At 42.0% G+C, this 11,455-nt stretch overlaps 3 protein-coding genes across 9 annotated transcripts; 2 read left to right on the top strand and 1 right to left on the bottom strand.

Moving 5' to 3' along the window:
* Nucleotides 1–237: 237 nt before the first annotated feature.
* On the top strand, nucleotides 238–7,105 carry Crag (Calmodulin-binding protein related to a Rab3 GDP/GTP exchange protein). 7 transcript variants are annotated; one of them, XM_064356499.1, is made up of 14 exons: nucleotides 238–844; nucleotides 894–1,221; nucleotides 1,356–1,698; nucleotides 2,547–2,919; nucleotides 2,963–3,800; nucleotides 3,848–4,141; nucleotides 4,202–4,744; nucleotides 4,795–5,079; nucleotides 5,267–5,353; nucleotides 5,484–5,773; nucleotides 5,822–6,325; nucleotides 6,418–6,435; nucleotides 6,502–6,634; nucleotides 6,684–7,105. In XM_064356499.1, the coding sequence occupies exons 1-14, from the start codon at nucleotides 544–546 to the stop codon at nucleotides 6,997–6,999; spliced, it is 4,653 nt and encodes a 1,550-aa protein (XP_064212569.1). In that variant the 5' UTR covers nucleotides 238–543; the 3' UTR covers nucleotides 7,000–7,105. The 7 variants fall into 7 exon arrangements, with proteins under 7 accessions (XP_064212569.1, XP_015840645.1, XP_064212570.1 ...); XM_015985156.2 differs by having other exon boundaries at nucleotides 239–844; nucleotides 5,430–5,773; XM_015985159.2 differs by lacking the exon at nucleotides 5,267–5,353 and having other exon boundaries at nucleotides 5,430–5,773.
* A 9-nt stretch (nucleotides 7,106–7,114) lies between these two features.
* Nucleotides 7,115–9,471, bottom strand: Ras85D (Ras oncogene at 85D). Its single transcript, XM_969507.5, has 2 exons — nucleotides 8,838–9,471; nucleotides 7,115–8,344 (listed from the first exon to the last, which is right to left on the bottom strand). Exons 1-2 carry the CDS (start codon nucleotides 9,231–9,233, stop codon nucleotides 8,159–8,161), a joined length of 582 nt encoding a protein of 193 aa, XP_974600.1. The 5' UTR covers nucleotides 9,234–9,471; the 3' UTR covers nucleotides 7,115–8,158.
* Nucleotides 9,472–9,627: 156 nt separating this feature from the next.
* LOC663430 (uncharacterized protein) lies at nucleotides 9,628–11,448 on the top strand. Its single transcript, XM_008202932.3, has 3 exons — nucleotides 9,628–9,961; nucleotides 10,011–10,999; nucleotides 11,045–11,448. The coding sequence occupies exons 2-3, from the start codon at nucleotides 10,019–10,021 to the stop codon at nucleotides 11,168–11,170; spliced, it is 1,107 nt and encodes a 368-aa protein (XP_008201154.1). The 5' UTR covers nucleotides 9,628–9,961; nucleotides 10,011–10,018; the 3' UTR covers nucleotides 11,171–11,448.
* The last annotated feature ends 7 nt before the right edge of the window (nucleotides 11,449–11,455 follow it).

Below are 11,455 nucleotides of genomic sequence, written 5' to 3' on the forward strand. Positions count from 1 at the left end.
TATGATTTTTTTTAATGAAAAAATTTAAATGTCTCTGTAGCCGGAACCGTTTTTCGATGCGGTTCCGGGTTTTAACGAAAAAATAAATCATTTTAAACGCTATCTGACAATTTTTTTATTTCTCCTCTAAGTCTTATAGTTTCCGAGAAAAACTCAAAAATGGAACCTATTGACTTATTTATTTTTTTTATGCGTTCTTACTTGCAACCGTTAGGTGCCACTACAGTACAAAACAAGCTTACAGAATCCTGCAATTTTCCAAACGTCAAACATGTCAACTTGTCAAACATCAAAAAACCCAAATAAGTTGTAAATTACCCTGAAATTGCATTAGCAATGATAAATGCGACTGAACCAAATCAAAAGTGTAAATAGCAAAGTTGTGAGTAGTTTTTCAGGGGAAATTTCGTTGCAAAATCCGTGCAATTAGAGCGATGAGTCATGTGCAAATGCTATCAAAATGCTAGTTTTAGTCGAAATTACAAAGCACAACGTTCGAATCTAAACCATGTGCCTTAAATCAAGTATTAAAATTCCGAAGTGATGGACGAGAAGCGAGTTGCCGATTATTTTGTGGTGGCGGGACTGCCTGACGACCCTGAGCCCTTGGACGAGACAACTCTGTCCGAAGGGGGCAACCTCAAGGCGAGCCATGGCCAGGCCCCCATTACCGACATTAGCGTCATTTTCCCCGGTTTGGGCGAAAAGCCACCCCCGGGGTGGTGCGTCGTTATGAAGACACCATCAGGGCTTGTGGCTGATCTCAATCATGGTAGTTTAAGGACGAATGAGTGCCACTTGTGTTACAAGAGGGGTCGCGACAAGCCCCCTTTAGTCGACATTGGTACAGCTCAAGTAGTTTATATCACACAGTAATTAAAACTTGGTTTAAGGTGTGATGTATGACGGCAAAGAATGGCTCATGCCGGACGCTGAGGTCGTCAAAGAAAGCGTTGGCAAACACATAGCCAACGTGAACAATTCGACGTCCCAAACGTTCATCACGTACAGAAGGGGACACCCGACCATGCCTTGCAATGCTCTTGTGGTGACTGATGTTTGTGTTGTGATTGCTAGTAAAGGTGAATCTCCACCGCACGCGTTTTGTTGCATCAACAAAAACTTAAATAAGGGAATCGTGGGCAGCGACGTGTTCCTTTGTTACAAAAAATCGATGAACAGAGCCAAGCTGTTGACTTACAAACCTTCCGTCTTGTCCAGGTAAACTCGCATCTAGGCGGCCATGAACAATCCAGTGCGCAATTACCACTTAACCCGACTTTTTTACGCACTGAACCGGTTTTTGCGCATTATTAAATAATACAAATTTAATAATTGTCAGCTCCTTTTTGTAGGTACCCCATGTCCGACCTCCCAAACTTTCCGTTTCCAAATTCCGTGCCTTTATTTTGTCTCCCAATGGGTGCAACGTTGGAACTGTGGCCAAAAGAAGCGACCCGACCAAAGCCAGTATTTAGCACTTTCGTTCTAACAGTATCTGATGCAAAATACAAAGTTTACGGCTCTGCTGTGACATTTTACGAGAAATTTCCACTTCAAGACCTCAGCGACGAGCAGAGGGAACTTTTAGGCTACACCGAAAATTCCGATTTTGTTTTAAATATGAACAAAAGTATCTGTCTTTTGTCGCACTGGCCGTTTAGCGATGCTTTTGAGACGTGGCTTTTGTTTTTACACGTAAGTTGATTTCTGGACACCAGCAGGGTTACAATTACATTTTTCTATTACGCACCTTTTTTAAAAAATTTCATTTGAATTGCCAAATTCCCATAGGGAAAGGAGTCGTTTTAAACCGCAAAATTGTGATTTTATTTATGGGGCGTCAGTTCGCCACAACAGCAGTAACAAACTGAGTAAAATTAACGGCACAATAATAACTGTGTCAAAAGATAAACGTCACCAATCAAAAAAATATAATCTGTGAGATAACTAATTGGGAAACAAAGGTTTGTCTGATTAGTTGATTTTGTTACGACTTTGTCACGTAATTAAGGTTTTTGGTAGCAACTACCTGAAAAATATACAGGGAGGTGCATCTTTAATCCATTTTTTAAGCAATAATTTCAGACAAAACATTCGTAACTTTGTTATTCTAAAAAATACACGGTCAATAAAACTACGAAAGCCACCAAATTTTTTGGGTTTGATACTTTTATGTATTTCAATTCCAGATTAACAATGTTCTAAAATATTTAATTGCTGATTTTCATCTTTCCAAAAATTAAATATGTAATAGGTAGAAATAAATCAATAAATTAACTAATTTTTTGGCCAAAAATAAATCCTGCTAGTTGAGTAAAAAAAGAAATAAATTGCCTTAACGTTAAAACTATTGTAATAGCAGTGACATGAATAGTTCGCACAAAATCTTCATTTTGTAGATACGACGTTTTTTCCTCGTTAGGATTTAAAGCAGCGAACACAAGCCACAGACGTGAAATTTTCAATTTTTTAACGACTAAAAAAATGCTAATAGAAAAATGAACACTTGCTTGAACGATTGCATTGTAAAACTTGAATTTTAGAACATGGTGGCTGGTGGGGACCCCCAAGCGATCCCTGTGGAGCGCTACATCGTCCAGTTGTTGGACGAAGTCCCGTTTCCATCACCGCGAACTCTACTCGAACTTTCAGATCAAAATGACAAGCAGACAAATAAAGTGATAATGACGCAACCGGAAGATTTGCCTTTGCCACGAAGTGCGGCCGGTTTCAGACACCTCTTGCTTAATCTAGGTCCGGAGAATTGCCTCCAAGTCCTACTTTTAGCACTGACTGAACAAAAAATTCTCATACACTCCCTCCGACCCGACACACTAACGGCAGTAGCTGAGGCCGTCTCGTCCTTTCTTTTCCCCTTCAAGTGGCAGTGCCCTTACATCCCGCTCTGTCCGCTAGGTGAGTTTGTCAATTGTTGGTTCGTGTCTCAAGACTTGTTTAGGGTTGGTTGAGGTGCTTCACGCCCCTTTGCCGTTTCTGATCGGGGTCGATTCGCGTTTTTTCGACTTGTATGACCCACCACCGGACGTGAGCTGTATCGATTTAGACACGAATATTATAACAGTAGCGGAGTCGCAAAGACAACTTTTGAATATTAAATTATTGCCGAAGAAGCCGGCGAAAAGTTTGAAATCGGCCCTTGATTATCTCTACTACCAGATCAGGAATAACAGTTCAAATGTCGAGGGAAGTTCCGGTGATAACATCGAGAGCGAGTTTCGCAAAAAAGAGAAAGAACAAGCGCAAGAACTCGAGATTCAGGAGGCGTTTTTACGGTTCATGGCCTTGACGTTGAAGGGCTACCGCTCGTACCTTTTACCCATAACTCGGGCTCCGACTGTTGGCACCACAGACCCACAAGCTCTCTTCCAACTCACCGATTTTCTCAAAAGTCGCGACAAAACCCACCACCGATTTTTCACACTAATGATGCGAACGCAAATGTTTATTCGTTTCATCGAAGAGAGGAGTTTCGTGGCTGATGGCGATCAAGGACTCGCTTTTTTCGACGAATGCAGCGAGAAGTTGAGTTACGAAGAAGGCGACATTCGGTTAATCGAACCGGACGCGTTGCATAAAAGCGACCGGACGATTTTTGTGCTACCGCCCGAACCAAATTCCGATAACCCACACGTTTATACGAATTTTACGCTAGATCCCGGACTTTTATCCGGGAAAAAACGCAATCATTTACCGTCGCTTTACCAAGCGGTGATTCCCGGGTCGCCAATGGCTAGGAGAACCAAGCACGAGATCAAGTCGGCACAAAAACTTGCAAGGTGGGTTTGTTTTACAGAAAATTGGTTATTACTGGTGGTAATTGTAGGAAGTGCCAAAGTTCGCCGGATTTGTGGGCGAGACTGTTATGTGGCACTTGCCATACTTTGTATTTTATGGTTTTGCCAAGTATGTTGTCGCTGAATGCCGGCAAAGAGAAAGCCATACTTCAGCAAGCCTACGAATTGCTCGTCCGAGCTACTCAACAAAGACTAGCATGCGACGAGGTTTGTTATAGGCTGATGATGCAGCTGTGTGGCGAACACTCCAGACCGCTATTGGCTGTGAAGCTGCTAGTGATTATGAAGAAGTTTGGGATACAGCCAAACGCTCTGACTTATGGGTAAGGCATTAGTTAACCTAGTTAATAGAGGCAAGAAACATTGGGTTTTTTGTGCTTTAGTTTGTATAACCGGTGCGTGTTGGAGGCCGAGTGGCCGGCGTACTCCGGTTCTAGTCAACTTCTTTGGAACAAGCTCCGCAATGTCGTAATGGGCGCGGCCCATTTTCGCTGGGCGGCGAAACAGAAAGCTCGTAAATTGTCGGCTTCAACCGAAGGCGGGTCTAGTTTACTTGAGCCCGGCGATCGGACGGCCTCTCGCTCCTCCCTCGACTCACACGAAGCCGTCCAGACCGAAAACAGCCTCCTGAACAAATTCCGAAAAGCCGCCGCCAACATAGTTAAAGGCAGTCTGAACGGTTCGGCACAGTCCGTCAAGGACGTGGTCGAAGAGGAAGTCGTTGAAAGCCAACCAGAAGAACCCGAAACCAAACTAAACAACCACTTCACACCACCCGGAAGTCCGTCAGAATGCCGGATTTTATCCCGATCCGAAAGCGCCGGCGATGCCAACATTATCGATAAATTACAACAAAACAAAAAGAACTGTTCCAGAACCTTGGACTTTAACGGCGAGGAGGAATCCGGGAAACAGTCGCCCGGAAAGTGGGTCACTTGGCCAAAAAAGTAACTAGTAACTGAAACATTTGTTTCAGGGTCTCTCCACGCACTCTTGTCACTCAAAACGATCCTTTGGGAGCGTTCGATCAAGCCCCACCTCCCAAAACTAGCATAACTCCGCCCCCCGAGCCGGTCCAGTCCAATCAAAATCTCCTACTTACCGACGATCCTGTTTTGTTCAAGTCAACGGTACACCGATCGGCCACGTTCGAAGGCAGCCCGCCAGCCCAAAGTAAGATACACAGATCTGAAACTGTACCAGCGGCGACAGTAGCTTCCAGCTTGGCGAGTCTCGGGTCCAGCTTTAAGCTGGGATTCAGGTAATTTGAATAATTGTTAAGTGTGAAGTAGGCGACGATTTGTACGGTGGTCAAGGTGCCTTAATAATAAAATTAACAACTAGTTAAGAGACCTTGTGCCAACCTCGCTCCTTTTGTTTCGTTGTCGCTGCATGCATTCTCGTGCTTCCACCGCACGTGTGTAGACCCCGTAGATGTTTTATTTTAGCCGCTATTCACCATCACGCCTCTCGCTGCGCAAAGCCGATCTCAAGGTGCCCCAGCAACTGTTCGAAAACGCAATAAATAATCTCAGGTAAGTTACTTGTAGCTGGCGAACTGCACTCGAGTCCCAACGTTCGGAAAATTAATTTATCGATTTGTTATTATAGCCCCAGCAGTTTGACAGGTAAGAAACCGAACGAACTAATCCAAGGTGGTATTAGTTCCATAAAATCGGCCGCCAACACGATGGTGAAAAAACTGGACGAAATCAAAGAGGCCATGTCGACGTCGGCGCATAACACGCCGGTTAAAACCGCACAAACCGATCGGTTAGCGGCTGGCGATGCTGACATTGCCGAGTGCGAGTCAAACGATGGGAGTGACGGAGGGGAGAGGCACAGGAGGGTTTCGGCAGAGTTGGGGAGTTACAGGGGGAGTTACACGAACTTGAAAGACTCAGACGAGCCGTTACCCGAAAGTTTATTTCCTCCTCCCTCTGAAGAGAAGCAAGGTTTGTTATTTGGACACTTGTACGGGGTGTTTGACATTGATTTCATAGATTGCGAATTGGAAATCACAATGAATTCGTGTTCGCAATGCCACAACTGTTTGTCTCTTCTATACGATGAAGACATCATGGCCAATTGGTTTGCCGAGGATTCAAATTTAAACACGAATTGTCAATCGTGCGGCAAACCCACCGTTCCATTGTTAACAACAATGATAACAGGGAAGAATATCCCACCTTGTGACGCGTTCAGTGTCCCTTATTTGAACCCGCTTGTGTTGCGAAAAGAATTGGAGAATATTCTGACACAAGAGGGTGACCTCAGCTTAGCCGATGCTAAGTTCGTAGACGAGCATCCAATCATTTATTGGAATCTGGTGTGGGCTTTTGAACGTATCAACGTCCAAACACATTTACCCAACCTTTATTTGAAGACACGAACGGAGGAAACTAGTGAGAAGAAAGACAAAAGTGAGAATAGTAGTGAAGAAGTTGGAGTTATGCAACCGGTGGAGGAAGGGACCGACCCTCTGACTCAAGAACTGGCGGCTTTGGGTGAGTGTGAGCTGATTGTTGTGCGGTAACGATGTTCATTTGTTAGTCAGTGTGGTAAGAATTGTGCGGTAATTGTTTTTCTGGTTTGTTAGCTGACAAAGAGGAGGGACGTAAGTTGGGCATAATTTTTATTTTTGTTTTTGTTGATTGACAATTTACTGTTGATTATTTTTTAGAGCAATTGGCAGCGCAGGTGTGCGTTCGATGCCTGTGGGATGACCCGAGACTGTACAGCGAGCGCCCGCCAATGTACACGTTTTGGAGGTTGCGGGACGCGTCTCAAATCAATAAAAACATCGTAACGAAATCGTGAGTCATTTGGTTGGGGTGGATTGGTTTAGTGGCTGGGTTGTTGCAGGTTTATGCAGAAAGTGATCGTCAGTATTCGGCTCAACGACCTGGCGGAGCCTTTGAAGAACTTGGCGTCGGAGCGTGAGTCACACGGTCCGCATCAGGGGAAAAACCGGATTTCGATTTATCGCGACATCTTGTTTCTGGCGTGTAAAGCGCTGGGGAGGAGTCATATCGACTTGAATGCGTTTGATAAACAATACAGTGCGGCTTATTATCGTGCGACTGAAAGGAATAATAGACAGTTTGAGCCCCAAGATAAACCTCTGAGTACGATCGCGTTGTATTGCCGTCAATACTTCCGCCCACTATCTTTGCCTTGATCAGTTTGTTTGTGTTCTTTTTGTTTAATTAATAAGGTGCACTGCTATATTTTAACTGTAGGTTTTTTCTTGGGTCTATAGTTTTCAATAAAGTTGTTGAATAAAACGAGGTGTGTAAATATTTAACATTTTATTAATAAGAGAATTTTAGTAGACATATCTATAAACTAAATTGCTACATATATTTTTATTTTGTTTTTTCTTCTTTTTGTATAATATATGAAGGCAAAATTAAAACTAGATTAGTAGAACATTAAGAAAAATCTCATATGAAAAAACGGGGAATAACATGTCAAGACCAAGATTAAGCTTAAACTTGGTTATATTTCTTTAACGATTGATCATTGCTTGAAGTTAACTATACTTTATGCCAGAATACGAGGAATAAAACGAAAACAAAACGAACTGGTTCAATTGGGAGGCAGATGAGCGATTAGTTTATTCATCGTATCCAGAAACATGACAAAAAATTCTCATTAAAGAGGATAACTACATTAATATCAACAAAAAACGAAGAGAACGAGTTCTCTTTGAGGCACATACAAATTTGTGCGCAAACTATACATGATATGCTATTCCTGAGATATTACATAATTAAAAGGAAATCCGTTAGAAACAATAATCTTAATATCAACTTTTCTCGCCAAAAATGTTGCGCAACTGTACAAATTTCTCGTCAGAACTAAATAAAACTATCAATAAAATATACATCACATTCAGAATATACATATAAAATTTTAATATCTGACATATATAAAACCGTGTATTTATCCTCTTTAAAACAAAAATTTGTGCAAAGAGACGAAAAATGTTTCCGAAGCTTTTTCAATATAATATCTAAAAAGTATTTACAGCAAATTTAAGAATCGACAAGTAAGAATATACTGAGCAGAAAAGACACACTTGAACTAAAAGCAAAACGTGGTACATAAAAAAACTTCTTTCATAAGCTTCCTCTTACACATTTTCGCACACTGGAATTATGGAAACACGCACACGAATTGTCAAATGATATAACAATCGGGGGAGAAGAGTGAAGCGTCGCTCCCCCCTATTACTTTTTACACTATCACACTTTCACAGAGGAGAAAAATGCGAAGCAAAACACGATCCCATTTTTTTAAATTTTTTTGCTGGTCATCGAAACGATGAGTCTGTCTTAAAGGATGGTGCATCGCAACTTAAAAGGAACACGACCGTGGCCGCCGATGTACCTGTGCTGGCGTTTACCGCTTCTCGTTTTGTCCTTACGTATTTCTCTAACTAACGTGTAAAATGCCTCGTCCACACCCATCCTGGTCTTCGCCGACGTCTCCACGAACGGGATCCCGTACTGCCGCGCCACCTAAACAAAATTCGCATTTTTATAATGAAGAAATATCGAGAAAAAAGCTATTTTATGTGATATTTTGAGTAGATCGAAGATTACTTTAACTCCTGCTAGAAAGAAAAAATCAAGATACACTCGCCCAACCATGAGTCACCCTGTATCAGTTGCTAAGCAACAGCGAGAGTCAAATTACAGGAACCTACTATCCAGGAAGGTGGATAAATGGGAAAAACAAGTGGAATGTTCTTAAATAAACCACTCGGCTCAGATAATAATAAGATTTGGTAGAAATATTTACTTAATTTCTTTCCTGTGATATAAACATATTAGTGAGTCATCAGCATCAATCATTTGTTTTTGCATTCCTCTTTCACCAACACCTATTGACGTATTTTGAATGAGGAAACCTACTCAATTGCTATAAATGTGTGATTTTTGTTGTCTTAAAAACACGTTAGAACAATTGGTTTGTTTAGGCGCCAGGTGTCTGGTTTAGTGAGAATTTTACCTCTCTGGCTTGGTTCATGTCTACAGCCCACGAAGTGAGGTCGCATTTGTTTCCTACGAGTACCATTGGTACGACTTCGGCATCTTTAACCCTTTTAATTTGTTCCCTGTATGTTCCAATGTCTTCGAAACTTTTAGCTGAATTAACGGCGAAAACCAAAAGGAAACCTTCCCCTGTCCTCATGTACTGGTCTCGCATGGCACTGTATTCTTCCTGTCCTGCCGTATCCAAAATATCCAGTAAACACGTTTCCCCATCGATGACTACTTGTTTTCGATAGGAGTCTTCAATGGTAGGGTCGTATTCGTCGACGAAGTGATTTTGGATTAATTGTATGGTCAAAGCTGATTTGCCGACACCACCTGCTCCAACTACTACTAGTTTGTATTCAGTCATTTTATGTAGAAAATACCAAAACGGCTAAGCAAACGAAAATACCAAGAAGCACACGGTTTTTAATTTTTTTTATTAATTTTTGCAGGCTATGCAGGTCTTCTTATTCGTTATCCCAGCATAATAAAATCAACACAGCACACATTTAAACTGAAGCAATTAAGAACACTCGTATGCCCAGTAAATTACTCTAATTAATTGTAATCAAGAACGAAAGAGTAACAAAAGTTATCAAGACCGTCAAATGCACTACTAAACAATGCTGCCAACACACCTTCAGCTTCACAACCCACCCATCATAGCATCACCACAGACGTAAACAACGTCAACCACTCTTTTGTACCCCAAACGCCTAGAAACGACGCACCATAACATGGTCTAAACCCCTCACGAACAAATTTTATTGCATAGAATCCACAAAAACGTGAGTTATACGATAGGTTCGAATTTTTATTCGTTGTCAAAGTCGAGAAGGGTCTCTCTATTTTGCCCACCTCTGTGAGCATTGTGTAGTGTGGCCAACGGCCCAAATCCCCTAAAGCCAATATGTCATCAGATGACAAAGATAAAAAATATTCGTAAAGAATTAATTTTAATGTTATTAATTACTCGAAGTTGATTTTCTGCAAGCAGGACGAATCAAAACCGCGCCTTTCCTTTACTTAACGATGTAACTTCTGTGTTGTTAGCTCCTGAAATTCGGAAAAGTGTCCCAGTTGTGTAAGGTTAAGGTGAGTAATCTCCTTGAAAAAATTGTCATGTAAGGCGATCCCCCGACAGTTGTGACAATGTCGAACAAACAGCAAGAAACCCCCGGCGGTTCCATGGACAACGTCCGAGTGAAGATATCCGAAAAGTACAAGCCCCCTCCACGGATAGGCCTGGCAATGTCCTACGCACAAAGACTCACTTTAAACAAGCAAATCCAAGATACGATCCCGCATTACGAGTTTGTTTTAGAAAAGACTGTAATAGAGAAAATGAAGGAGTGGAGGACCGCGCGATCTGTGATGTTCCAGCAGTTAAACGAGAGACTAGAGAAAGCGAGAGAGGAGAAAAAGCGGCAAGACGAGCAGACCGATTATCAGCTAGAAGAAGAGATCGAAGTTTCAAGCCCTAGTCAATGTTACCAACAAAACCAATCAATGTTAATGCCTGTCAAAACCTACTCCACTGTCCTGACCCCCGTCTCGTCCGGGAGCCAGACGGACAAAAGTCCGTTCAATATCTCCGACTTCGAGGCGGACACTTCGAGCCCCTTCGACAACATGGAGCTAAAGTCAATCAATGATTTGGAAGAGCTAGCGCAAGTTTTAAAAGGAGAAGAATCTAAACCCAACTACTCAACGCCCGCTTATCCCATGGTGGGCCCCAGCAACTACACCTACAACATTCCCAGCTCCACCAGTTACGTCCCCACGTCGCATTATTCGAACCACAACGGCTACTACTACGCCCCCGAAACGATACAAACCTACCCTTATAGTTACACAAACCAAGGCGAAAATAAGTACAGTTGTTCGCCCCAAGACTACAAAAGCATACCCGATATTATGAAGACGTTGCAAAACGAACTCGATAATACGCATATAGACAATACACGGAGCAAAAGTACTGACGTTTTTCCTAAACGGAGCGACGACTTAACCGACGAATTTACTTCTCTACCAAAGAATATGCAAGATTTGTCCAAATCGATCAGCTCGATGGGATTCCCCCTGTCCAGGGTCGCCCGCGTTTGCAAAATGCTGGGCAACGACCAAAAAAAGGTACTGATTTTTTCAAATTTTAAGGCACTACAAGGGCTGTTTCAGGTGGTGGAGCATTTACTGGCAATGTCCGAGTTGCTAGACTTAGGATTCCCCGAAAGTAGAGTATCGAAAGCCCTCCTTGAATGCGATAACGACAGAGATAAAGCTTTGGACGTTCTCATTTCGTAGCACCTTATCACGTGGCTGTGCCGATGTTAATTTCATAATCATGTTATTTATAATTATTTATTTGTAAATATATCAATCGTGAGCTAAGACGAGGATTCTGCAATAAAACTTATATTGTGTAACGTTTAGTAGTTGTTTCTTTCAGTATTTTGAATACTCGCGACGAAAGTGCATTTTTCCTTGGTGATTGTACCAGTTTTCTATTTTTAAGCTTTTATAAACATCTGTACGATTATCTGAAAATACTCAAGATGATAAATAAATACATACATACTTAATCACCTT

The sequence above is a fragment of the Tribolium castaneum genome, chromosome 4, assembly GCF_031307605.1.
Source record: "Tribolium castaneum strain GA2 chromosome 4, icTriCast1.1, whole genome shotgun sequence".
In the NCBI taxonomy this organism is placed as follows: domain Eukaryota; kingdom Metazoa; phylum Arthropoda; class Insecta; order Coleoptera; family Tenebrionidae; genus Tribolium; species Tribolium castaneum.

Bases quoted from the DNA above. Each gene is read 5' to 3' on its own strand.
- Crag (XM_015985156.2), top strand. From the start codon at position 544: ATGGACGAGAAGCGAGTTGCCGATTATTTTGTGGTGGCGGGACTGCCT. The intron at 4,745-4,794 runs GTGGGTCACTTG...CATTTGTTTCAG, and splicing joins GGGAAACAGTCGCCCGGAAA to GGTCTCTCCACGCACTCTTG. The intron at 5,080-5,266 runs GTAATTTGAATA...GTTTTATTTTAG, and splicing joins AGCTTTAAGCTGGGATTCAG to CCGCTATTCACCATCACGCC.
- Ras85D (XM_969507.5), bottom strand. From the start codon at position 9,233: ATGACTGAATACAAACTAGTAGTAGTTGGAGCAGGTGGTGTCGGCAAA. The intron at 8,345-8,837 runs GTAAAATTCTCA...AATTTTGTTTAG, and splicing joins ACATGAACCAAGCCAGAGAG to GTGGCGCGGCAGTACGGGAT.
- LOC663430 (XM_008202932.3), top strand. From the start codon at position 10,019: ATGTCGAACAAACAGCAAGAAACCCCCGGCGGTTCCATGGACAACGTC. The intron at 11,000-11,044 runs GTACTGATTTTT...GGGCTGTTTCAG, and splicing joins TGGGCAACGACCAAAAAAAG to GTGGTGGAGCATTTACTGGC.